A 26518-nucleotide genomic window follows, 5' to 3' on the forward strand; every position below is an offset into this window, starting at 1 on the left:
TAAGATAATTAGCCATGTCTATAATCCTTAAATTTAAGCTATTATGCTTTGGGTACAGGTAGGTTGCAATAGACTAGCTTTCCATCTTGTTGATTAAGGACGTCTTTAAAATATTATGAATTTCTCGAAACTATAAATTCAAAATTTAAATTTACATATTAAATTACTTATTCAGTACATTTTACTTGGACGTTGATGCACTAAGTTCAGTACATTCAAGTGGCCCGTATGACACCAGGCACGTGCCTGTTAGGGTTAGGTGTTAGTAGGCGCGATGGAAAATATAGGACAGAATACGAGGAAAATTGAACTACCGGCGTGCTGCCAGATTGTTAGCTTGCATGCTTACTAAGTGTGTTAGTATTAAAGATTTTAATTTAGGAAGGGTATCTACGTTAGAGATTAGTGTGTACAAATCATTATAATTTGCACATAGCACTCTAAAAGGTTCATGCAGTTCAAAGGAGGTTCTACAGTGGCGCAACACTAATGGGATATAGGATCTAGTAGTTCTACATGGTACATGGAAATTAAGCTGACTCAACAAGTCAGCACTTTCCACATCACCATGTATAAGGTTAAAAATAAAGGTTATCCCTAGCATCGTTCTACGATTGGCTAAGGACGGCAAGTTTATTAATAGGAGTCTACTAGAGTAGGAAGGTAATCTTTGGTTTGCATCCCAATTTAAACCGCGTAGAGCGAAAAGTAAAAAGTTCTTTTGAACCGACTCAATGCGTTTACTATGGACGCCGTACTGAGGGCTCCAAACGCAGCATCCATATTCTAGGATAGGACGAACTAAGGAAGTATATAAGGATTTAGTAACATAGGGGTCATTGAATTCCTTCGACCACCGTTTAATAAATCCAAGCACACCCCTGGCTCTATTCACCATAGACGAAATATGATCAATAAAGTCAAGTTTTGGGTCCAAGCGGACGCCCAAATCGTCAACAGAATTAATTCTTTCCAAAGAGCAGCAGTTCAGCGTGTAAGTAGCAAGCTTAGGAACGACACGTGAGAATGTCATTAGCTTGCATTTCGAGTCATTTAAGTTTAATAAGTTTACACGGCACCAAGTTTGAAAATTATTAAGATCTGTTTGTAAATCCGACTGGCAGGCAACGTCATTGTATTGCACGCAAAGCTTGACGTCATCCGCGTACATAAGTACTCTGGAGTTAGTCAAGACTTTGGGCAGGTCATTTATAAATAATGTAAACAATAAGGGTCCCAAATGGCTTCCTTGCGGGACGCCAGATGTAACCCTTAGAACATTGGATAAATTATTCTTAAAGAGGACCTTTTGCGTCCTGCCATTCAAATAACTTGAGATCCAATTAAGAAGATCACTTGGAAAACCCATTGAATCGAGTTTTCTAACGAGGAGAGAATGGTTAACAGAGTCAAAAGCTTTACTGAAATCAGTATAGATTACATCTGTCTGACAATTATTATGGAAGCCCTTTATAATATAGGAAGAGAGCTCCAAAAGATTTGTTGTTGTTGATCTTCGCTTAATAAAACCATGTTGACATGGAGAAATAACCGATCTACAAAGGTGCTGTAAATGAGGGGTGATAATATTTTCAAATAATTTTGGGATGGCCGACAACTTAGAGATTCCTCTATAATTGCTGGCATCCAATTTGCTACCTTTTTTGTGGAGAGGAATAATAAACGATTCCTTCCAAATAATGGGAAAGTGGGAGGTTTCTAAGGACAAGGTAAACAATTTCAGAAGGGGATAGCACAGGGCGTCGGCGCAATACCTGAGCACACAGCCTGGAATTCCGTCGGGACCTGGCGAATAAACTGGCTTGACACGATGAAGATCTAAAAGGAGAGAGCTTTCGTTTAGGCTGGGACAGAAAATTAAGTTTGATTTGGGTATGTCGTAGGAATAGGTCTGGTGTAGATACGAAGAGCTAGAATAGGTTGTTTGAAAAAACTGCGAAAATAGATCGGCTATTGCCTGATCATTATTTGCGGTAGTATTTTCAAATGAAAGCGAGGAAGGATTTGTTTTAGGTTTACGTTTAGTGTTAACGAAATTATAAAACTGTTTTGGGTCCTGTGAGAACTGGGCCCTACAACGAGTTAAATAGTTTTTATAACACTGCGCGTTCAGCACGGTAAAGTTTGACCGAGCTGATAAATAAAATGAAAGGGCAGATTGAGAACCGGTGATTTTGAATTTAGCATACAGTCTAGATTTTTTATTTTTAAGTCGGCTCAACTCTTTAGTAAACCACGGCGGTTTATTCGAGCTTGGCGGATAATATAACGGAACACATTCAGTAAAAAATGAATTCATGGCACTGTAAAAAATATCCACGGCAACTGCCATGTCAGTGCACATGTATAGATCAGACCAATTGAACTCGTTTATAAAATTATTCAGCCGTTCAAAGTCCGTTTTGCGAAAACATAGGACTTTATTGGCTGGACGATCAGAAATATTCTGTACGTCACACCCAATATCAAGAGTCACATCGAAAGTTGGATGATAAGGATCTTCGGGCTGCGTCAGAGGCGCCACCCTTGCTAAACTGACTCTCGCAGGATCAGAGACGAAGCAAAGATCGAGCAAGCGCTGTAAGGAATTTCGAACATGGTTGACTTGAGACAGCGAAATGTCAAACAAGCCAGCGATAAAGTCATGTTGTGTAGGTGTATGGAGAGTATTGGTGGAATTATTTGAGCACCAAATAGCACCAGGGATATTAAAATCTCCTAGAACTACCAACTGGTCTCTATCCAAAAGTCTACTGGAAACCATCTGAATAGCGGAAAGGTGATTCCAATAAATAGGAAGTTCCGACAGTGGAGGTATGTAGGAACAGGTAATAAAAATGGAGCTACCTTTGATAGATAGCTTCACACAGAGGAATTCAACATCGTTACATTCCTCGAAGGTTAATAATTCTGACGTGAGTGAGGAGTCCACCGCTATTAGAACTCCACCCCCGCGTCTGACAGGGCGATCTAGCCGATATACCGTGAACACAGCTGGAAAAACTTCGGAGCTCAGAATCTCCGGCTTTACAATAACAAAACTAGTTTGATATTTACTGCGCTCCTTAATTTAGAAACCATGCAGCAGAACAAACTTATTTTTAATCAATAGAACGATTCTAAATTCCCCATTGGAATAGTTTATACGTTTAAGTATAAAACATTAATTTGAAATGTAATGGGTAATGAAATGTATGTGTATATTAAAACGATGAGACCAACGCAAACAACCAAACTTACCAACAATTAATAAACAATTTGTACTTGCAAAATTAATTTGAACACCCTGCTGCATTCTAAAAACCCAAATTCTGAATAAAACGTCAAATCTGACTTGTACTGTACTATCATATAATAATAATAATCAATTACATCGTTTAAAATTTAAAGACACTAATGTAATTTGTTTTGTTTTCGTTTTCTTGTGTGTGTTGTGTATATATAAACATTTTGTTAACAGCGTTTGTTTTTGTTTTGCTTTTAGTTGGTTGTTGTAAAATACATAATATTTCATAATTGTAATAATAATATATCCTTAACAACTAGTAATATTCAAATATAATTTTCTCTGCTTTATAATTATTGTTGTTTTGGGTTCTCTTAGTTATTGTTTTAGCATTTGTTTCCGTTTCCTTTAGTGTTTCTGTTTTCCTTGCTGCAGCTGAATCTGTTTAGATTGTGTTAAATTAATGGTTTATTCACTAACCAGTGCCATCTCTCGCGACGCGGGCGCCGCTAGTGCCTGACCCAAGGCGGAGGCGGCGGAGACGGCGCTGCTTAGGCCATCCTCGTCCTCTTCGGATACTCTCGCCGCAGCGGTTGCCTTTTTGTGCTCTATCTCCGCGAGAACCTCTTCGTCATCCTCCTGGTCATCATCACAATTGCTACGCTCGACATGGTCGGCGGCTACATCATCTTCGTGCGCCTCATCGGCGAAGGACACTTCCACGGGGCTGTTGCCGCTATCACCATTAGCTGTTGCTTCCGTCGTCGTCTCAAGCCGATTGTTGTTGGCCTTATCCTCACTGGCGGACTTGTTGTTATCACTGTCAGCGTCATTGCTCTTGGACGTCGGCGCCGTCGGCTCCTCCTCGGGTATGTCTTCGATGAGGCTGCGATTGCCGGATCCGGCTGACGGACTGCGAGGCGGGGGCGTTGTCGTTGACGATGTGGCTGCAGCTGGTATCTCCACTTCGGTCACCTTGCGCAGCAGGACGGGATCGGAGGCGCGCAACGAGCTTTCCGATCCGCCGACGCCTTCGCCGCTCGGCCGTAGCACCAGATAGAGCAGGATGTCCGACAGCGAAATGATGCCGATTACCTTTCGCTGCTCGTCGACCACCACCAAGCGATGCACCTCGGCACGGACGATGCGCTCCATGATTGTATAGAGCGACTCATCCAGATTGCACTTCTGCACACCCTCGAACCATTCGTTGCGGTGCTCGTTGGCCTTGCGCAGCGACACATCGAGATCGTTGTAGGTTTTCTCCGCGGCGAGATTCTAAAGACAAGAGGATATGCGTAAGATGTATTAATAAAAAATAAGGATTTTTAAACTAATTCGTGTTCTACTTACAATTACATCAAACTTTGCATAGATGTCGACGAGCCGTCCCTCGGCATCCACTAGCGGTAGCGCCGAAACGCGTCTTTCCACAAACTTCTTCAACGCCGTGATAATGCTCGTCGTCTCGTCGGCGGTCTCGATGTTATTGTAGGTGCCAATCTTCAGTTCGCGCAAACTCCTTTGCATGTAAGCGGGCTTTGGTAATTCATTAATCTGCAAGAGGTGAGGATTTTGTTAATACCATGTTAGGACGGCGGGAGAAACACAGCTGGAACTTACGTATAGGAAGAGGAACCTCAGTATGCGTTTGTGTGTCAAGATGTAGAGGACATTGCCGGTTGCCGGGTCGATGACGGGCAGGCGATGAATGCGGCTATGGATGAGAATTTTGATGGCATCGTAGAGGGAGGCATCCGGTCCGATGCTGACCAATGGCATCACCTGGTTGTGCAGTACACCTAAAGGGTAAATTAGTCAGTTTGGTTTAGAATCTTTTTACATAGGAGTACCGAATAGACTACTCACTTCGCCACGTGTCCAGTTTGTGCTCCTCCAGCTGCTCCATGGACGCGTTGGGTGACTTGTAATACATTTGAAGGATCTTGATAAAGTCCGTGATGGTCAGCATGCCCACAAACTGCTGTTTCTCTGAATTCCAGAGCGGTGCTGCACGCACCCCGTTGTAGACCAGGGCGTAGAAGGCCTTCTTCACGAGCAGCTGCGTGTCGAAGACAACCAGTTTGGCGGAGGTGGGTATCAGATCATAGCACTTGTGAAAGCGGAAGAACTTCACGAAGATCTGTGAGTCGTCCTCCTCTGCAAAAGAAGAATAACAGATATTTATTAGGGACATTCAATAACCGAGTCAGACACATGTTTTGTGGTTGATCTGAATGTTATGAGAAGTCTGAGGTGGGGCACCTTTCTTGAGAAGCTCTGCTAGCAGACGCTTCCAGGCCTCTGAGATCTGCTCGAACTCTTTGATGCTCTCCAAAGGGTAGCAAAGGACGTCGGCCGGGCGACCGCTGCCACCGCCGAGCACCAGGCGACCCGCATGATTCGAGTAGAAGTGCAACTGTAACATGCGTTCTGGCTTCTCGGAGTGCTGGCGTTTCACTCGTTTCTAGCTGCCCTGTGTCGGGTCCTCAGTGTCTCATTACGCTACTCTGATCCGAACCGATCTGATCTGGTGTTGCCTGAGGTCTGTGGGCGCTAACAATTAACTGGGAGACTCGATTTGCTCTGCTAATTGGTTTGCTCCTCTAATTGGGCAACAAACTAGCTAACAGGCCACTAACAGCCTGCGCCGCTCTACGCACTTCTCACAGCGTCTAGTTGGGCCGAAGGAGCAACGCACAGAGATCGCAACTGAGCCCAAACACACAACAACATTCACCGAAGTGGACCGACTGGGTTACCAACCAATTCAGTATCATAAATTTCTGGGCGCGCTCTTTTCGAAATATTAAATTAAGACATTTTTAATTAAAATAAATTTAGCGTACGACAAACGCGACAGACGCGGCAACAAGCACGCCAAACACACCAGAATAGATTCACCAAATTGTTCAACAATAAATATTATTTCAATTCTGAGCGAGACAATAGGAAAGCCAAAAAGAGGAGGGTGGGTAAAATTTAGACGGTTCTGGGCACAGTATGTAAACAAATAAATATTGAGGCGGGTCTAAAAGGTGTTAATCATAAATTAAATACCACACACAAATGTATATTATTATAGGGATTCTAGTAGATCTGCCTTGTCAGAGGTCTGATAAATGCAAGCCAAACACAACACACCGACCGTTTTCAGTATTTGTCGGAGCCATTTTAGCGACACAACAGATATTGAGACGGACAGTTGTGCCAAGAAATTAATTAACCAATGCGAACCGGTCTCAACACTACATTTTCGAATGTCTATGGCGATTTATTCGTCTTCTTATTATGGGGAGAATGCATTTGGAAATAATTTTTGGTACATTTTTATTATTTATAGGCCATAGATTATTATCGTTTAATTTCTTTGTTGCTCGGTTTTCATACCCTTGTAGGGGGTATTTTAGTCAGATGTTTACAGATCAGTGAATTAGAGTTAATATATATTTTTAATTAGCATCACCAGACAATTCGATCTAGCTATGTATATCTGCCTGTCCTTTCCTTCTTTTTCAAATAATCTTTTTCAACTTCAAGCCGGAAACAACCAGATCAGACCACTTTATCTAAAGCTTTATCAGAAAATTTTTATACATATTAGACTAGATCAATAGAAAAATGATTCAAAATGTGACTATAAAACAATAGATACATAAATAACGTTATACTAAACTTTAAGACTATTTAAAGTGTTTTGGAAACGCATATGTCTCACTGGTTTAATTGTGGTCCAAAGGTTTTTTACGTTATTTCGTTTAAAAGTATTTAATATATGTACATATATGTATGTGTCGCTATGATGTCTACCGGAAGATAAGAAAACAGACAAACAGAAGGTTAAAATAAGATGAGAAATATTATAGGAAAGAACGGAAACCAACTTCAGTACGCTAAAACTTCTTCGTTCCATTTTGATTAAATAATAAACAGATACAAAAACCAAAATCTACCAATCGTTCCTACGACTGCCATCTGATATTGTTGTCTATATCATATTATGTCCGATTTGTAGAAAAATAACAAAGTCAATGTATATATTACTTTCCCATTCATGTTTCGCTTTTCATATAGGTACATAGACGGTAAGTTGTCCGATCTGGTATGTCCAGAACTCAAAAATAAGAGACTGGTTCGGACTAGATCGACGCGACTGTTGGTGATGATCAATGTGCTGCAAACTACATAATACCGCACTAGGGCATAGAAAGGGACAGCCAGAGGGTTTACAACAACTGGCAAAATGATTTTCCGCCAAAAGTTGTGTAAACATTGAATATTTTTTAATAAATGGAAATTAGTGCAGCTAGACGCCGGGGCTTGAATGTCGAAGAAAACAGTGATAAAGAAAGAGCTAATTCCCTCGCTCTCCCAGAGAGAAAGAGCTCTGTATTATTGATTGGCTTCCAATGCCTATATTCATTTACATATATACAAATATTAGTCTGCATACAGAGGTAATTGCAAATATCTATATATGGGTTATTGTTTCCCACACTACGGGCCACACGAGTTAATTGAAATGCTCCTTGGTATTGTCGGGTTTTTGTTGATTATTCTACTTCTTTGTGGCGGCTATATGTTTGTATGTATGTGCGCTTGTGAGGGATCAAAACAATTGCAAACCCATTTCCACAGTGCGTGGCATTGGGTGGCAAGTGCTGGGCACAAGGAGGTACATAGGTGCGAGGAGGTTGTGTCTCGGTTCAGTTGCTTTTGGCGTCGCGGCGCTATTCGAAAATTCCTGACTAATGACTAAGAGCCAACAGAGGCGAAGAAGACCTTCGAGGAACCGACTTCGCCTGCCTGGCAGTTGGTCAATTCAGTTATTTGGCTTTTCGTAAGTAATATGCATAATCACTCAAGAACTTCGGCACATATGTATAGACGACGCGTATAGAGTGCTCAGAGCGACGCGGGCGAGATTCTCCGTTGCCAATAATAATTCCACGGAATACCCGTAAAGCACACGGAAAATTGTCGAAATTTTCGTCGTCTGCCCGTCTTTCGTTGGCGACGTTCTAAACGATTCGAAATTTTATCATAAACTGATCTGCAGTCCGTGTGCTAGTGTTCTCTTCTCCCTCTCCCTGTCCTTCTCCCTCGCAATCGCGCTCTTGGGTCGAAAGTTTTTCGTCAGGGAAAAGCGCAAAACAAACAAAAGATACTCGCAGATAGAACAAAATACAAATCGGGAAAAACGCCCCGCCGAGTAGAGCAGAAATCTCTGAAACGAATCCGAAAAGTTCTCACAGAGCACACTACATTCTATAAATTGAATATAATCTTTGGTGGGAGATCGGTTTGGATCGGATCGGTTGGGAATTGACGTTAATGAGGATCATGAAACGTCTGAAATGGCCAACAAATTACATGCACTATTTTTCTGCTTTTCCTATCCTCTGTCCACATCTACCACGTTCACGTCTCTTTTTCCCCAAACGATCTCCGGCGTACTTGGAACTTATAATTAGCATTTTTACTGAACTGAAACTGAAAAAGCGAAAAAAAAACACAAAAACAAATAAAACTGGGGGGGGGGTGTTCGGTTAGCCCACGTTAAGCTCTTTCCCTAACCAATCTGAGCAGGAATATAGAAAATAGTATATAGGTATCCACATATGTATCTATGTTTCGAACGCCTCAAAACGATCACAGAACGTGTCGCATTTTAGTCTGCACCCACGCCAACAAGTGGATGGACCATTCCTGTTGCTAAATCCTCCTCCTACCCTAATCCTGTGAATTATGCCTTCGATTCCATGGGCTGTCTTCTTCTCCGCTCTATATACATACATATATGTATATATACCTCTGGCAGGGTTTTCTGTTCTATTAGTTCTGGCGAAGGCGTCGTGTGCCCACAGAATGCCATCAGAGGCCGACTCTTGATCGAATGCCAAGTGTGTTTGCTAATTTATTTAAATTAAACATTCTTTTTTATATTCTCAGGGGGAAAGGGGTAGAGTGAAAGGGGGCGCCACTTGAGGGGGTTGTTTGAGAACTTACCCAAATCAGATAGATTTACTTTCTCTAGGAACGGATCGGCCACGGGTAACTGTAATAAAAGAGTAAAATGTTAATACAAGAACATTATTCAAATGACACTAAAAATGTAAAAGAAATTCCATTTACTTTTTAAACTCATACCCCGCTTATACGAACGGCTAAATACACCTGTTAATTACATAACCCACTGCGCCGTAAACTATTATTAACGAAACAAACGAACAAACTTAAAGTCGTAAAATGCACATACGTAACGCAGGTTATTTTAGTTGGAAAATATTTAACACCTCGTTTCACAATCTCCGCCATATTCCTCTACGCTGGCCACTTATATTCAGATTTCCTTTATATGAGTCGCTACGATTGGAACTTTTTGAGCGGAAAACGCAGAAGGTGAAGAGAACAATACGATAGCTAGAGTAAACAATGGGGGAACAGTTCGTAAATAATAGTTCTTAATTGCGCTGATATAGTTCTCATACGTGTTATCTGTTAATCAAGCAAGCGAAATCACAGATAAAATCCGAGGAAAACAAAACCATTCCAACTCCAATGAAATATTTACGAAAGGGGGTGCTGGTCGTTCGTTCGAGTAGTTGCTTTGAATTAACATTGAAATGTGCAACTGTGGGATTATGACACATTAGTGAGGGACGAGGGAATCTGGGAGGGGCTCCATATCACACACAGCAATTGAAAAATTACGCTCACATGCGAGCGCACAAGTTAATTTTGGTTTAGCGTAAACGTTTGTATTGGCGCGGACGCTTCCCGCCATCGCCTCCCGCTGCGCCCTCAACAAGCTAATGGGGTCAAGAAAAGTCTGCACAGTGGGAAAAATAATCGTATTTTAAAATTTTAATTGATTCAGGATAGATTTCGCTATGAATTCTTTTAATGAATTATTATTATTATTTGTGTCAACTTGTTTTGATTATCAACTTATTGATTGCAAAAATAAAGTATATCTTGGAAAACAGTCCGAATCTGTTTTGTTTTTAACATCTTAAAAAAAAAAGATTTTTATTATTGAACTCTGAATAATCATTGATTGTAAATGTAACAAGAACAAACCAGAGCGCTCGTATATACATAGATATCAAACTGATACCACTAGTAAAAATACTAAAAAATGGTGTGCGATTCTAGTATTAAGTTAATAATAAGATAATACCGTTTTGCTGACCTCAATCGATCAACTAAAGCTCTATTTTGACTCGGTTAAATATCGACTCGGTTAAATATCCCTAGATATATCCAATGTACTTAGTTGGTGAAAAATATTTATCCCTCATTTGGTCTAAATTTAAATTGCAGTGCACTCTCATCCGAAAGCATCTGCTTATCAGAGCTCCGCCATGGTACTGGTCACGACTCTACCTCTACTCTTGACAATCTCTCTGCGGTTTTCCTTTGTCTTCAGTGCTCCCCGAACGAAAACTCACGCTGATCTTGCGTCCGGAGCGAGGCAGCATTTGTTGCTGCCGTTTCCACTGCTCGATCTGCTCTACGCTATAATCGCTGCGCCGTCGCATCAGTAGGCACTGATGCACCGGCGACTGGGTGCGGAGGGGCGAGGAGTGTGCGCTGCTTACACGCCGTCGCTCATAGACGAGTGTCTGATGCACTGCCGCAGCGGCGGAGGCGGCTGAGGCGGCGGCAGAAGGTGAATGACCCAGTGAATGGCGGGCAGCATTGCCAATTGTGTGGCTGCTGTTCCCAGGTTGCTTGTACTGTTGCAGTTGTTGATGTAGTTGCTGCTGCTGCAGCTGTTGCTGAAGTTGTTGCTGCTGCTGTTGTTGACTGTGATTGGTATGCGCCTTGCGTCGCAGCAGCGATGACGACATGGCCGCCGTTAAGGTTGCCTTCAACTTGTTGCCTTCTTTCGGAGGCTTACTTTTGGCTTTTGCTGATATGTTGCTTTGGCCAATATGGCTAACGTCGCCGTTGCTATGGCTAATATGGCCCGGGGTGTCATCGCGCCGGCTTACGTGCTGCGAGTGGCGTTGCCCGTCAACGAGATCGCGAAGATTTGCACTGTTCAACAGCTGATAGTTGGCGCTGGCCGTCGGCCCGTTTTGCGTTGACACGAGCGACGGCAGATGGCCGTAACGCTTCTTGCGCTCATACAGGGGCGAGTTGCTCAGCGATCGGGCCTTGCGTCCGCCTTTCGAACTCGTATTCGCATTTGCATTTTCACTGCTGCTCAGATTGTTGTTGCTGTCATTATCTTTGGGTAAATTTGGGTCAAAGCGCACGCTTAATTTCGATGGCTTTGTTGCTGCAGTTGCTGCAGATATAGCTGCTGTCGGGGGAGAGGGTAGCACGCCCACGCGGGGAGTGCTCGGCTCGAAGGCGGAATAGCGGCGGCGATACATCAACACAGACGCACCTGCACACACACGCGCACGGATCTATCAACAATGACGACACGACACTACTTCACTGCCTCCGTGTTCCGTTCCGTTTCACAATTTCGTTGTTTTTTTTATTCCGCTGTTGGCTCCGCTTTTTTCACGTCTGCGATCACTCGAATGTAAACTTAAAGTGGTTAAAAGTTTCGCGAGCCCCAAACGCAGCCCCACACATGAGATCGTCCACACCAACAGAGAGCGTCAGTGGAGAGAGAAAAACACAGAGAGAGAGCAGGAGCTGGCTGGCTCCCAGTGGGGTGTTGTACCCCAAAAGTTTGGATCTACTCTTAATTGAAATGGAAATTAAATTTTTTTTTATATGAAAATTTACTATATCATGTAGATGTCATTAGAGAAAGAGATTTCATTTATTTACTTTTTTAACAAGCTAAATATTATTTTTCGTTTTGTTTTAGGGTGTTCCTTTTTTTGTGTAATTACTTATTTCTTGGTATTATTCACCACAATCATAAAATATATAACATATTTACAGCATTCATAAAAAAAATTTCATTGTAAATAAATAAATAAATAGTTATACCAAACGTATTGAATCCCCTCTTTGGCTGTATGGTAGCCACTGTGCTGCCTAGATGAGCGCGAGAGTACTAAAGCTTGAGCAAACAACAAGAACACACCAGCAACACAAGCTGCAATGTAAATGTAACGAAGCAACAACACTCTGCAGTGTACATACACTTTGAGATTATAAAGCTAACAAAAAATAATAAATAAACTAAGAAATATTTTGAATTTTATAGAAATGAATTTATTTTAGAGTAGACCTTAAATTCTTTATTATGTATATATGGGGATTCGAACGCATTCAAAGTATAAAAAACTGTCAAAAGAAAACGATTTTATTAGATCTTTCATTGGTGCAAAGATGCTTTTTGGGTAATTTCTTATATTTAAAATAATTACAAAATTCAAGTGATTCGCATGGGACAAAAAACGGAAATGGCTTTTGAGGTCGACCACAAATTTCTGCGGATCCAGAGGCTATATTTTAGTGCAGCTAATTTAATTATAATTGTTAATTATTAATTTAATTTAAGTAAAAAGTGATAGTACACATTCTATATGGGTTTTCTCAGTGCAATGAATACTCATGACTGCGACGAAACTTTTCCTTCTTACATCTTTTGTTTGCCTTGTCTTATCTTTAAGCCGCCTCCTCTTGTGGGGCTTCTGAACTCGAAGCAGAAGAATCGGTCAAGTTGAGCAAGTGAACCTCTATACTCTGTTGCTCTGAAAAAAGGGTATGCTGAAATCAACCAGCATGCGCTCGTTTATTTCCTTTTCAACTTAATCGTTAAATCGTTAAAGCAAACAAACAGACTGTCCACTGTGTGGGAGACGGAGCATCATATGTAAAGAGGGATTCTGTGGGCTAAACGAGAGACCGCTAACTGCATGTAAGCAAGAAGAAGCAAGAAGGCCTATGCATGCGGAAGAAGAAGACGAAGATGAGCAATCCACTCAATGCGATTCCCACTCAATGGAAGTCAAGTGCTCAGGGCGAAGTACGCACCGAAGGCAAAGAGAGCTTTTGTATGCATGTACTGTTTGTTGGTGTTGATAAGTAAAACAAACTGTGCAGAAAGATTGTGGCCCTGCCCAAAGAGAGAGAGAGAAAGAGGCACATTGAGCGAGAACTGTTGACATGCGAAGAGTACGCTGCTAATTAATCATCATCATTAGCGGGCACATACCAATAACAACAGAGCCAATAGAAAAAAGAAAGCCCGTGTGGACGCTGACGTCAGAGTGCAGAGTTAAAAGGTATTTATTACTACAGAAAAGAGTTTTCGATCTCATGCAAGCTGTCCCGTGATTCTATATTCATCGATATAAACCAGTTTCCAACGGCTGGCCACGTTGTGGAGTGCGAAATAAACAATAACACTAGTGCCACCAAGCTAACATAAACAGTGCTTTTTATTGGTCCATTATGCGACCTTGGGGGCTTTACATGGGTGCGTTCGAAATAATTAACCCACAGTGGAAAAGGTAACAGCAGGAGTACGCTCTATCCCCTGCCTCTAGAAGTGTTTATTCAGAATGACTTAAAATTTTTGTATTTTTGTATCAGTGATTCACTGCTAAGATTACACAATTATCGATTGAATTTAACTAAAATGTTGACATTTATGCATTACGTATACGTAATTTGCCCATAGAATATGTGGAATACATTGTACGAATTATACATTCTACATGTATATTGACAAAATGCGTAGACCTAAAAGTATGCAACAAATGTAGCAATCGATACATATTTTTTATCTGTTTGCAGAAAATTGATTTATTTAAATTTAGAGCATTTTAAAAGTAAATAAAATACGACGAGCTCTGCTTCGAATGAAGGAAGGCTGGAGCGGTATTCCAGAAAATCAAGCAGGTGGAAACAGTAAAAATAGAAAATGTCAAGGGCAGATTGGTAAAGATAATTAGACGAGAAGTCCATTGTAATGCAAATATTATGCTAATAATAGCCTTAAATCAGAACGCAAGGAGATAAGAAAGACCAAAATAGAAGAGGGAAAGTAGATAACTAAATTGTTTACCAAAAGCTAAAACTTTACTTATGCTTACATAGGAATACTTTCTCGATTTCTCACTTTTACTGAATCCAAATAAACAGAATACATCAAAGAAATGGAATTGCTTTTGAAAATTTGATATCTTCAGTCATTTCCCAATTTTAGGGGTTCTCTAAGTTGGAAACTTACCCCTCTGGAGTCTCTGAAGAGGATGGCTGCATGGTGTGGATCTAGCGTTCCATCTCCTCGCAGCCCACGACCGGCCGCTCCAACTGAGGCACGTCGTTTCTCCAAATCCGCGGATGCACGACGCATATGAGCACCTTGAAGTAAAGAACATACGAGTTAGTCCTATATATCAGGGTACAGAGTACAGTAAGAGTAAAAGAGCGTAACCCTAATAGAACTGCAAGTACCACACATCCTCCCCCCGGTCATCCCCTAAACCCTTTACCTTCTTTGACTATACGATCGTAGATCTTGTAAGTGGCCCCGCAATCGTCCAGAATGCGATTTGGACGACTGAGCGTGTTCACGTCCAAGCTCTTGGACCTGGTGCGGAAATTCTCTTGCGGATCGTTCTGCGGCGATGTGCAGACACTCTGGGCGTCGTGGTGCTTCCTGGGCCAAACGTGAATCTTCTTGCCAAAGTGCTTGAGCATCTCCTGGATCGAGTGGTGGTGGTGGTGATGATGATGGTGATGGTGCTTTCCATGCTTTCCGTGACCCTCCTTGTGCGGCGAATGCTGTTGCTCCGGCTCATCGACGCTGAGGCTCTTGGCGAAAGACGAGTTGTCGAAACGATGCCGCTGGAAGGGTCCGCTGCCCGTGCCGCTGTCCGTGCTATTCATCGACTGGCGGGAGGAGTCCCCGCCGAAGCTGTAATCGTCGAGCGAGTTGTGGGCGGCAGTCACGCGGTGGAAGATCGAAATGGCCGTGGGCCGTTGCGGCTGCCCGCTGGCACCCGTGTGGGTAAAATACTGGTGGTCCGCCTGGCTCTCGTAGATGTCGTCGAGATCGTGGGGAAAGTAGCCACCGCCTCCTACTGGGGCTGTGGGTGGCGGGGATCCGAAATCTGGACCCGCACTACGACGCATGCTCTGCAAGATGGAATTATAATGAATTAGCTGATTCTTGGAATACAGTTCAATTGGGTCCTTGTCAACTTACGCCATAGATTGCCGGACTCTGAGATCTTTCCAGAAAGCTGCGCTTCGAGGAGGGCGTCCGCTTCAGACTGCCACTGGTGGGGTGCTGCTGGTGTGCGTGGTGCGTCGGCGAGTTACGGTAGTGGCTATGGTTGTGGTTGGCCAGGGACCTGTGCGCATCGGGAACCGCCTGTGGCTGCGAGTGGCGTTCGCTCTGCCACTGGGCGTAGGCGCTGCCTGTGACACCGCCCATGCCTTCACCGGCTGCTGTTCCACCTGCTCCTCCGCCGCCCGAGTTGTTGGAGTTTGAACTGGAGCTGCTGGAGGAGTCAACGCTGTAGAGGCGACTGCCCTGCGACGAGGCATCGGCGCTGCTGCCGTAGCCGGGATAAATGTGGCGGGACCAGCTCTCGCCGCCGCTCAGCTGTTTTTCCACCGCGTGCTGGCGGTACAGGTGCGTAATTCCATGCATGGTTCTTCCTCTTTGTCTCTTCTTCGATTTGTGTTTTTAATTATTTTGTCGTTAGATATATTATAGTTATATATTTTGTTACACTTTTGCAACGCAGTGTAAACAAGTGTTTGTGTATGTTATTGTTGCCTTTGCAGCTGTCGCTCTCGTCAATTTAGTTGGAAAATAAAAACACTGCGATCAGGTGTCGCCGTCTTTGTCTTGCCTTGTTAAAGTCACATAATCCTTCAACTGTAAATAAAAATCACATCACTCATCACTCTCTCGCACTCTTTCGTTCACGATGCACTTGGAAAAAGGAGGAGAGAACGAGCGATGCAGCGCAAAAAGCTCTCTCGATCTCGCTCGCTCCTAGGTTGAACGCACTGAAATTAAGTCAAAGCTGCTGCATTTTATTTGTTCTTGCTTTTTATTGTTTTTTGTTTTGTTTTTTTTTTTTTTTGTTTGCCGCGACGCGCTTATTTGTTTTCAATATTTTTAAGCACTTTTTGTCTTTTTACTTTATTAGACTCTGCCAGTAATTAATGAAAAACACACTTTTGCAGCAGTAAACATTATTTGAACTTGATCAGGTTTGCCACCCACAACAAAAATAACACCCATAGCGCAATGTCAATGCGCGAATAGCCTTATTGGCACTAAATTCATTTAATTATCTGTCTTGTTGACTTAACGTTGCGGTTGCAAGAAAAAATATAAACTCAATCGATCGTCACGATTGCCGCAGAAAAGCGTTCACGACACTTGCGTTGCCTGCACACGCTATGCAACCTGCACTGAGTTCAGGGTTATTTCTAGGCGGTGGCAGCGACCCAGGCGACGAAGATCGCAGAGTTCAATGCGTTGCGGGCAATGAAACTTATGTTTTATACATTTTTTGAAAAACTATAATTACCCTTTGTTGAGCAAAGGAAATCTTTAAGCTACTATAAGAATAGGATAAATTCACATTTAAAATATATAGCAAAATAATTCTAGGCTTTCACTGCAATGTACGTGAAACTTTTGTCGCGTGGCTGGCTTTATACCGTTTTTTATCTCTGATATGCTCTCTCTCTCTGTGTGTGTGTTGTATGCTGCTCTTTTTCTAGGCACGCCGCACTTGCGGTTCTCTCGCTGGCACCCAACCCCTCTATGATAATTAAATTATTTTATAATGCAATAAATAAATGTAGCGCATCTGTTCGCCAGGGGGTGCAGTGCAGGCTGATAGCTTTATAAATCGCCCACACACACGAGCACACAGTTGCGGGCAAATCGTATGCTTGATTTAAATAAACGGCCTTTATCTTTATCGCTGTATAAAAACAAACAGCAAAACAGCAGAAGAGCGCGGAGGAGAGCGCAATGAAGTTGATGAAGGGGCTGGAGGAGGAGCGGGCGGTCAAAGCAAAGCGAAGAAAAATAAAGTTAAGTTCTATTTTTATTATCAGTGCAACAACAAATAACAACACCGAGCGGTTTCGAACGAAGAAAGACGAAGACGACGCGTTGATAAAAATGGGAGAGAGATACAGAATAGAAAGGCAGAGCAGAGTCGAATATTGATTAACCTTTTAAGAGACTTGCAGGGAATATTTCACAATATATTTAATGCAATTTACATGACAGCCGTAGAACAAAGAGAGCTCGGTTCAATTGAGGTTAAGTTGCCGTCAGCCGCCACCCGCTTTTTTGTCCCGCCGCCTATATACCGTAATCAAATTTGTATAAATAATGCAAAATATACATATATGTATGTATATTTGTATGTTCGGTACGGCCGGCCGCCCACGCACTCACACACTCGCACAGTCTACACACACAACCGCTCGGCTAAAAGTTCGTTGAAAAAATGAGAATGAAAAGAACAAACTTTGCACGTGCTGCCGCCGCCGTCAGCGTCGCTGCTAAGCGTAAACAAGTGCCAGCGAGAGATGTAGAAAGCGGATTTTGGCGAGCTAACAGCAGTCTGTTAACTATAACAGTGCTGCTGCTGGTGAGGCGTCCTTGAAGCCAACCCCCTATACATATATGTACATATATATAAATGCAAAAGCGAAAGTGAAAGCATGGAAGTCGCAATGAATTGAATTGAACCATTTCCCCCACTCGGCGGTAGTGCAGTTGCCGCCACTTAAGCATGCGGAATCCATTAGCGAATAGGGCATCATAAAATCCGTCCGAATTAGTTGGGGGGCATCTCAAGGGCACACACATAAATCGGTTATGGGCCAGAGTATAAAAGAGAAAGAATACTCTTGGGAAGCAAACACAAAAAAAAAATACAGCATGTGTGAACAAATCGACTTGAAGGCGTCACTTTCTAGTATAAAGGATTAAAATACGCCTCCGAGTATGCAATACTTGAAACGTGATGCGATAAATATGGCAAATGGAAGGGAAAAAACGTTGCCTGAGGGTCAACTTCCTCTCAAACTTCCCAAATGCTGAGTGCGCCCAGTTATAGGGGCGCATGCGTGGAATAAAAGTGAAAGTAGACAGTACATAAGAGTATTCTATACTATATAGGCCCCTCGTGCTCCTGTGTACCCTACAGTTGGCTCCAAAAGTCTGACGCTTGCCAAGAATTGCGCATTTAGGTCAAGTGTGTACGCAAAAGAACTTTGATTAGCGAGTGCAGAATTTTTAAATGCCAAATTATCAGCGCCAGCAGACCCCCACTAGACAAGCCCTGCCGATAAGCAAACACATACTCGTACTACGTACTACGCCACGGGTAAATAGCTTTTTTGGGTGATAAGAGCTCCAGCTTGTTTGCTTGCCTTGGGCCTATCGCAAAAATTAATTTGATTGACATGGCAACTTGGACATCGCACAATAAATAAAGACCGAAAAAAGGTGCAAACAAAATGTTTAAGCGCCGCCCACCAGGCGTATGCTTAATTTACCTTCAACAGCCCCTGAGTAACTGTAAACAGTTCTGCTTGTTTTTCCCTCTGTGCTTTCGTTTCATTTTCATTATTATTATTTACGTATATATATATATTTTTTTGACTGCGCTTTGCGAAATTCGCTCATCATTTACCTTGAACGTGATTGGATATTGGATATGTGTGTAAATAAATATCGCAATATCCCCCCAATTACCGCTATCATCATCACTCGCTGGTCATGCGGCCAGCCAGCGTTCTGACGGGTATGGATATGCAAGGTGTGCGACTTGGTCGCTTCTTTTTCAGCATTTTTGGGGGCTCCTCCAATTTCGCATTTAACTTCAACACTAGCTCGCTTTTGTGCTGACTTTTGTTTATTGGTTTTCTCTACAGAAGGCAAAGAACCCGATGAATCAGCTCAGAATAGGAGAATAGCTCGTGAATCGGGGGTATTTATGGGCAAATATTTGAACTTGCGAGGGGTTAAGTAATGATATAACAACTGTTTCAATTTCGGATTGGGTATCGTTTCGATAGCGTTTCCATATCAGCCGAACATGGCAAAGTTTTAGTTTACTGTCCAAATCATAACCTCATGGGGTTATATTTTCTCAACATTTCTATAATATTGGATAATATCCCTGGGAGTAATTTATCGGTAAAATGACTGTGCATGTGAATTCCTTCATGTTAAATGGAGAATGTAAGCTTATATCCCGTGACTTGGTCATGTTACTATCTTAATATATCTATATAGGTATATATATATGGTAGTTAAAACTATTGCCAAATAGGAGAAAAGTCTCTTTGAAATTTTGAACTAATTTATTTGATTTTAACATAAACGATTTAATATATCAAAACTTTTCTCATGATCACTATAGCTCCGTGGGTGATAGTAGAGACAAATACGAATAATTCGGCTTTAATTACTACCTCAATTCCATCGCAACTTGATATTTCATTAACTTTAGCACTAGGCCCTCGTGGCTATAATGGTTAAGTGCCTGAGAGATATAATACAAAATCGATTCCTTTCAGTTGGTAAATTTGTTAGTCGAAAACTGATGAAACTATGACACGCAGCGTGTCACCGAACCTTTCTTGGGAACACAAAATGATACTTGACCGGAATGCTTACACTTACAAGGGTCACGCCCTCGAACTCAACTTGAGGGTAAACCCATGACAGGGGCAGGTGTTCTTGCGTATTTTCCGAGCCCATCTATTCAAGAACAAACCCATAAAACTGTCACTTATTCGTACTTGGGAAATACTTGCGCGAATGATCTGATGCAAGTGTGTCGTCCAAGTTGTTGTAGTGGGCGGCGGGCTTTGTTTGCCCCCCTCTCCCACATATTTTGCGTATTTTCTTTTTTTTTTTGTGTAATTTTTGTTGCCGTTTCCGCATCATTAGAGCCGTGCAATTAAACAAATTCAAATGTTTACGTATACATATGTACGTAGACGAAGCAACCGGAAGTGCAGTCACTCGCACCCGCACGTCTACCGAACTTTGCACGTTAATTAGTTTTGTGTTGGGGGAGAAGAAACGGAACCGCAACGAATCAGATACACAGAACCTTGGGGTTCGGGAATTTTCCGCTGCATTGCTCGGCAGAGAATAGAAAATGTCCTTCAATCCGCACGCTTCTCTTGTGTCGTCTAATGCAATTTTGGCACTTAGCTCGAATGTTTAAGTTTACAACTCGTTGACAGGCGGGTCAACAGCGAGTGATCGGTACCTCTCCCCTCATTCCCAAAATGCCATATAAATACTTACATACATACAACACATATATACATATGTATGTACATACTTATTAGTGACCTCAAACAGGGAGTCATATTTGATGTGACGCCTTCTAGAAGCAGAAAAGTGATGCTAAAATATTTTGATACGTAATCAAGGAATATTAGGGGTACTGCTGTAAGTCCAAAGGTTCCAAAAATTGTCTTGCTAATTTCTTTGCATACTTCTGAACACATTTAAGTAGTTTAATATTTACGGACTTAAAAGTATAATTAACATGGAACCTAAAAAAAGAACCTAATGCTTTCGTGACTCATTATTATGAACGAGTATATATAATTAGTTCTATTCCAATCCACTTTTAATCGATACACCCGACTTTGTGCATAATTTAAAGCCAAACACCGCACTTTGTGTTCCACTTTCGGTGTGAGTCATTCATTTCTCAGAATTAGTCAAATTAAAAGTTAAAGAACACGTGATAAAGCCAAAAGAGGCCTGGCAGAGCAGGATGACCTTTGCCACCCATCTCCGACTGACTCGCCTTTCGGTGGCAATTCAAAGTTGACTCCACTCACGCGTTTGTCTTATATAACGGTGTAGATATATAGACGTGGATCGGTGAGTTCGCGGAGCTTCCCCGGTGGCCGGTATTTGCTCGCAGCCGGTGAAATTTGCAAATGAAATGAGCCCGGCAGCCCGAGTCAAGATTTCCTCGCAGCAACAAGTGCAGTTCACTTGCAAGAGAACACACATTAGCACACGTAGAGAAAAAACCGCTTGAAATGTGTATTTATATTATATTAATATATAATCTCATAAATGAGAAATGGATCTATTTATCGCATACGCCATTAGAATAGGGTGAAAGGGTGTAGCTGCACAAGAGTGAATAGTTGGGGGCAATCATAACAATACTGATCTTTGACAAGATCATAATATTTTTGCCATTATTAGTTTATATATTCATTGGTTTAAGCCGATAGTTGCATACTCCTTCTATCGAACGAAATATAATATAAAACCGACATGGAAAGGCACGTCCCTAATAAGTCGTATATAATGCAAAATGTTGTCTTAGCCTTTTCTCGCAGTGTGCCCCCACACTGACTTGAATACAATTTATAAGTGCACATCGCGCTGCTGTTGTTTTCTGTTGTTTTCCAGCTAGTTCCCTTTCTGTTTACCCTTCTAATGGAGTCTTGGACGTTGATGCACTAAGTTCAGTACATTCAAGTGGCCCGTATGACACCAGGCACGTGCCTGTTAGGGTTAGGTGTTAGTAGGCGCGATGGAAAATATAGGACAGAATACGAGGAAAATTGAACTACCGGCGTGCTGCCAGATTGTTAGCTTGCATGCTTACTAAGTGTGTTAGTATTAAAGATTTTAATTTAGGAAGGGTATCTACGTTAGAGATTAGTGTGTACAAATCATTATAATTTGCACATAGCACTCTAAAAGGTTCATGCAGTTCAAAGGAGGTCCTACAGTGGCGCAACACTAATGGGATATAGGATCTAGTAGTTCTACATGGTACATGGAAATTAAGCTGACTCAACAAGTCAGCACTTTCCACATCACCATGTATAAGGTTAAAAATAAAGGTTATCCCTAGCATCGTTCTACGATTGGCTAAGGACGGCAAGTTTATTAATAGGAGTCTACTAGAGTAGGAAGGTAATCTTTGGTTTGCATCCCAATTTAAACCGCGTAGAGCGAAAAGTAAAAAGTTCTTTTGAACCGACTCAATGCGTTTACTATGGACGCCGTACTGAGGGCTCCAAACGCAGCATCCATATTCTAGGATAGGACGAACTAAGGAAGTATATAAGGATTTAGTAACATAGGGGTCATTGAATTCCTTCGACCACCGTTTAATAAATCCAAGCACACCCCTGGCTCTATTCACCATAGACGAAATATGATCAATAAAGTCAAGTTTTGGGTCCAAGCGGACGCCCAAATCGTCAACAGAATTAATTCTTTCCAAAGAGCAGCAGTTCAGCGTGTAAGTAGCAAGCTTAGGAACGACACGTGAGAATGTCATTAGCTTGCATTTCGAGTCATTTAAGTTTAATAAGTTTACACGGCACCAAGTTTGAAAATTATTAAGATCTGTTTGTAAATCCGACTGGCAGGCAACGTCATTGTATTGCACGCAAAGCTTGACGTCATCCGCGTACATAAGTACTCTGGAGTTAGTCAAGACTTTGGGCAGGTCATTTATAAATAATGTAAACAATAAGGGTCCCAAATGGCTTCCTTGCGGGACGCCAGATGTAACCCTTAGAACATTGGATAAATTATTCTTAAAGAGGACCTTTTGCGTCCTGCCATTCAAATAACTTGAGATCCAATTAAGAAGATCACTTGGAAAACCCATTGAATCGAGTTTTCTAACGAGGAGAGAATGGTTAACAGAGTCAAAAGCTTTACTGAAATCAGTATAAATTAGGAATTTCGAACATGGTTGACTTGAGACAGCGAAATGTCAAACAAGCCAGCGATAAAGTCATGTTGTGTAGGTGTATGGAGAGTATTGGTGGAATTATTTGAGCACCAAATAGCACCAGGGATATTAAAATCTCCTAGAACTACCAACTGGTCTCTATCCAAAAGTCTACTGGAAACCATCTGAATAGCGGAAAGGTGATTCCAATAAATAGGAAGTTCCGACAGTGGAGGTATGTAGGAACAGGTAATAAAAATTGAGCTTCCTTTGATAGATAGCTTCACACAGAGGAATTCAACATCGTTGCATTCCTCGAAGGTTAATAATTCTGACGTGAGTGAGGAGTCCACCGCTATAAGAACTCCACCCCCGCGTCTGATAGGGCGATCTAGCCGATATACTGTGAACACAGCTGGAAAAACTTCGGAGCTCAGAATCTCCGGCTTTAACCAGGTTTCTGTGAGCACAATAACCTGAGATACAAACGGAAAGGCTATCAGAATACAAGTTAGGAAGCTTACTACGTAAGCCTCTTGCATTCTGATAGGAAATACCTAGGGAGTGGGTTAGTTTTTTGGATCGGGATTGGAAGACGTAGAAGGCGCAGTGGTATGATCAGGCCTGGGTAGAGTTATTCCTACAGGCCGCTTTTTCTTTTTCTTCGCCTCGAACTCCTTAACAACTATGTACTCTGGCCAGAAGTTGGGAGAGCAAATAGTATTAAAGAGCTCGTTAGGGACATTTATTTTGAAAGATGAAATGTCCCTTGCGTAAGAAAATTTGAATTTTTCCACCTTTATCTTAATTTTTTCGGCTCTGGTTTTGCCTTGTATAAAGGCGAGAACATCTTCCGATGTTTGGTCAGGGGAGAGCCGCGAGACAAAAATATGTCTCGTTGGTGGAACAGCTATAAGGGCTTTTGGCAAGGCAGATTGGTTATCCGCCGTGCCATTGTCGGCCGGTATTCCGGGCCTAACACCCTGGGAAGATATATTTATGTGAACGGGACTTTGAGGGGTCAATATTTGCGACCCCCCAGGCGATAGAACAGAAATCAACGGCGGTACGGGCACTCCCGCTGCACATTCGGATACCGAATCTTTTCTAGCGCTCGATCTCAGCACTCTTGGAATTAATGCTGAGGTCGAGGGCTGTGCCGAGGGAGGCTGCTGCTGAGAGCCCGTTGCAGGTAGTTGGGGTCCGTCTACATGCTGCCCACCAGTAGCAGTTTTTTTGCGCCTAGGAGACTCATTTAATAGCGTAAGGCTATTAAATTGGGTGTCCAGCGCCAAGAACATATCAAGAGTTTTACGAAAACTCGTTAAAATGCCCTTAAAACCGCTTTTGGTTTGCCGCATGAAAGACATCATCTCCCTTTCTACATCGCGACAGGCCTCACAACAGAAACGCAGACCGATGTTTTTTTTTACATCGTCCACCGTCCGAGCTGCAACTCCAATACACTTGGCGTGCATGACGTTGTCGCACAGCCAGCAGCCGATTGTAAGGTCACCTGCAACAACTGCCTTTTTGCAGGTTTTCACTAAACAGACAATATTTCCGGACATTATTAGGACTTACCACTGTACTTGTACTTGGAAAAAATAACAACAGAGATATGAACAGCGAGAGCGAGAGAGCGGGAGAGCGAATGAGATTAGATTAGATAAGAAGTGCAGCGGCACAGCTAAAGCGAGAGAGTGAGAGAGCGTGGGAGATAGATAGATAAAACGTTTAGCTGTTGCGACGGCGCAAACAAAAGCTAGACGAAGAAGGCACAAAAAGGAATGCAAAATATGCAAAAGCTAACACTAGCAGCACAACTAAATTGGAAAATAAAGCCAATTATGTACACAAAATAGTATAGCTGCATGCACACGCGAAGTGAACGGGAAGTTATAAACACAAATTAGAAAATTTAAGTTAACCCCAGTGGTTAGAATCAATCTTTAATACAAAACGAGAGCGCAAGAAAAAAAACACGTCCGTTCACTTGGAAAGATGAAAGATTCGTGAGTCGGACATCTGATTCACATTTGCAGCTCTTTGCATAACCGATCGGGTGAAGTAGTAGCCCCTCGACAAATGGAAAGTGGAAAGGGGCCAACGACGGGGGCTCGGCTTGGCTTTTCCGCGCAAGTGAATCTATATACATATATGTATTCAGCTGATCTTTAACCTGTCGCTGGCATTGAACAACAGTGCCATCCAATAGATACATACATATGTATATATATATATTACTTCGTTATCTCCAAAGGCGTTTTCTTTTGTGTATGCCTGGGGCTTTTGGGCAACCATAACAAATGAAATTCACGCGCCCCGCCGTAACGAAATCATTTTCTGCTATCCGTGGTTACGTAGCTGATGACGTCACACGAAAAAGGCGATATATCAAAGAAAGTCACGAAAGTGAAAAGAGGAGACAGAATGGACAAATGAAAAAGTAGATTAGAGCAAGAACTAAAAATGGCAAAGGGAAACAGGTTGGCCAAGTCTCTATAAAATTACCTAATTATGTAGGTAATAGGTTGTGAGAATTGGATAGTATCAATCACTTATAATATGATCTTAAATATATCAAGTCCTTCTCCGAGCAAATAAAAAACACACAAAGGTATTCATATTCAAGTATATATATGTATAAGAGTAACTACCTTTAATACCTTCCTAATAATCTGATGCAATGATTAAGCAAACTTAAGACTTTGCCAAGCCCTAAGGTTTTTATCTTTCAGGTTCCCCCCTGGTGCTTCTGGTGTTCCTGGTGCCCCTGGAACCTCCCTCCGACCTTGACAATGTGTTATTTATTGGCTCCTACTCGCTGACGTCAACGAAAATGGCCATTTGGGCGGGGAAAATCATGCAAATGAGCGAACTCATGTCTCGGGATCGTATTTTGGCAGGTTGTTTGGCAGTGCTAATTAGGTTTTACGAGCCTACTTTGGGCGTGTGTTGGCGGCAGTTATTGAACTTGGCTTTTGGCTTCTGGCCAAGATGCGAAATTAAGATTGCAGAAGGCGTAAAAAAGCCACATACAAGATAGACTACGTCACATCTTCCCTTTTTCTCCCAGTCAAGGACAATGGCACAGGAACAATGCAAATAAAGAAGAGCAAATACGAGACAGTTGTCGAGAAAGGAATGAAAAATGAAAATCTTAATGTTAATGTCATGCGTAATGAAAGAAAAGCTTGCCACACGGCCAGCAGGATGCCTTTAATGCAAGCATTTCAAAAGGAGACTAAGGAAAGCATAAATCTTCAGGTGGATTGCGTATTTCTGACTCTTTCCCCATGGACCTTCATTTGATTAGTTAAATTATTTATAAATTTGTTAAAAATCTTCCATGATATTCTATACATATGTAGTTATTATATAGTTTCCATTCGAATTAAATATCTTATTAATATCAAATTGCAAAAATTCACAAGTGTACAAAGTTCGGCTTCCCTAAGATGACCTTTTTTCTTATTTATAAGTCCATTATCATTATCCCTATATTCCTTTAAGTTCGGATGGTTCTCCTTGGATGAAATAACATACATTTTTACAACTTCCGGGTGCGAGTTAAAAAAAATAATAAGTCAGCAAGCGA

General features: G+C 42.0%; 1 protein-coding gene across 26 annotated transcripts in view; it reads right to left on the reverse strand.

Annotated features, from left to right (window-relative positions):
- Positions 1–3351: 3351 nt before the first annotated feature.
- SNF4Agamma (SNF4/AMP-activated protein kinase gamma subunit) overlaps positions 3352–26518 on the reverse strand; it is a 78035-nt gene continuing 54868 nt past the window's right edge. For 20 of the 26 annotated variants that reach the window (XM_020957423.2, XM_086830120.1, XM_086830123.1 and 17 more), the window contains 6 exons: positions 14406–14539; positions 9257–9305; positions 5117–5407; positions 4871–5049; positions 4601–4804; positions 3352–4525 (listed from right to left, as the gene is read on the reverse strand). In XM_020957423.2, coding sequence (XP_020813082.2) covers positions 3716–4525; positions 4601–4804; positions 4871–5049; positions 5117–5407; positions 9257–9305; positions 14406–14539 — 1667 coding nt within the window. In that variant the 3' untranslated portion in view covers positions 3352–3715. Of the gene's footprint in view, positions 4526–4600; positions 4805–4870; positions 5050–5116; positions 5408–5512; positions 5804–8205; positions 8301–9256; positions 9306–10701; positions 13347–14405; positions 14540–14670; positions 15317–15386; positions 16068–26518 lie in introns of those variants that run through there. The other 6 variants (XM_020957424.2, XM_020957426.2, XM_086830132.1 and 3 more) reach the window with 6 other exon arrangements.

This window comes from Drosophila serrata, unplaced genomic scaffold (genome assembly GCF_035046125.1).
Source record: "Drosophila serrata isolate PLE 108 unplaced genomic scaffold, ASM3504612v1 contig_228, whole genome shotgun sequence".
Classification (NCBI taxonomy): Eukaryota; Metazoa; Arthropoda; class Insecta; order Diptera; family Drosophilidae; genus Drosophila; species Drosophila serrata.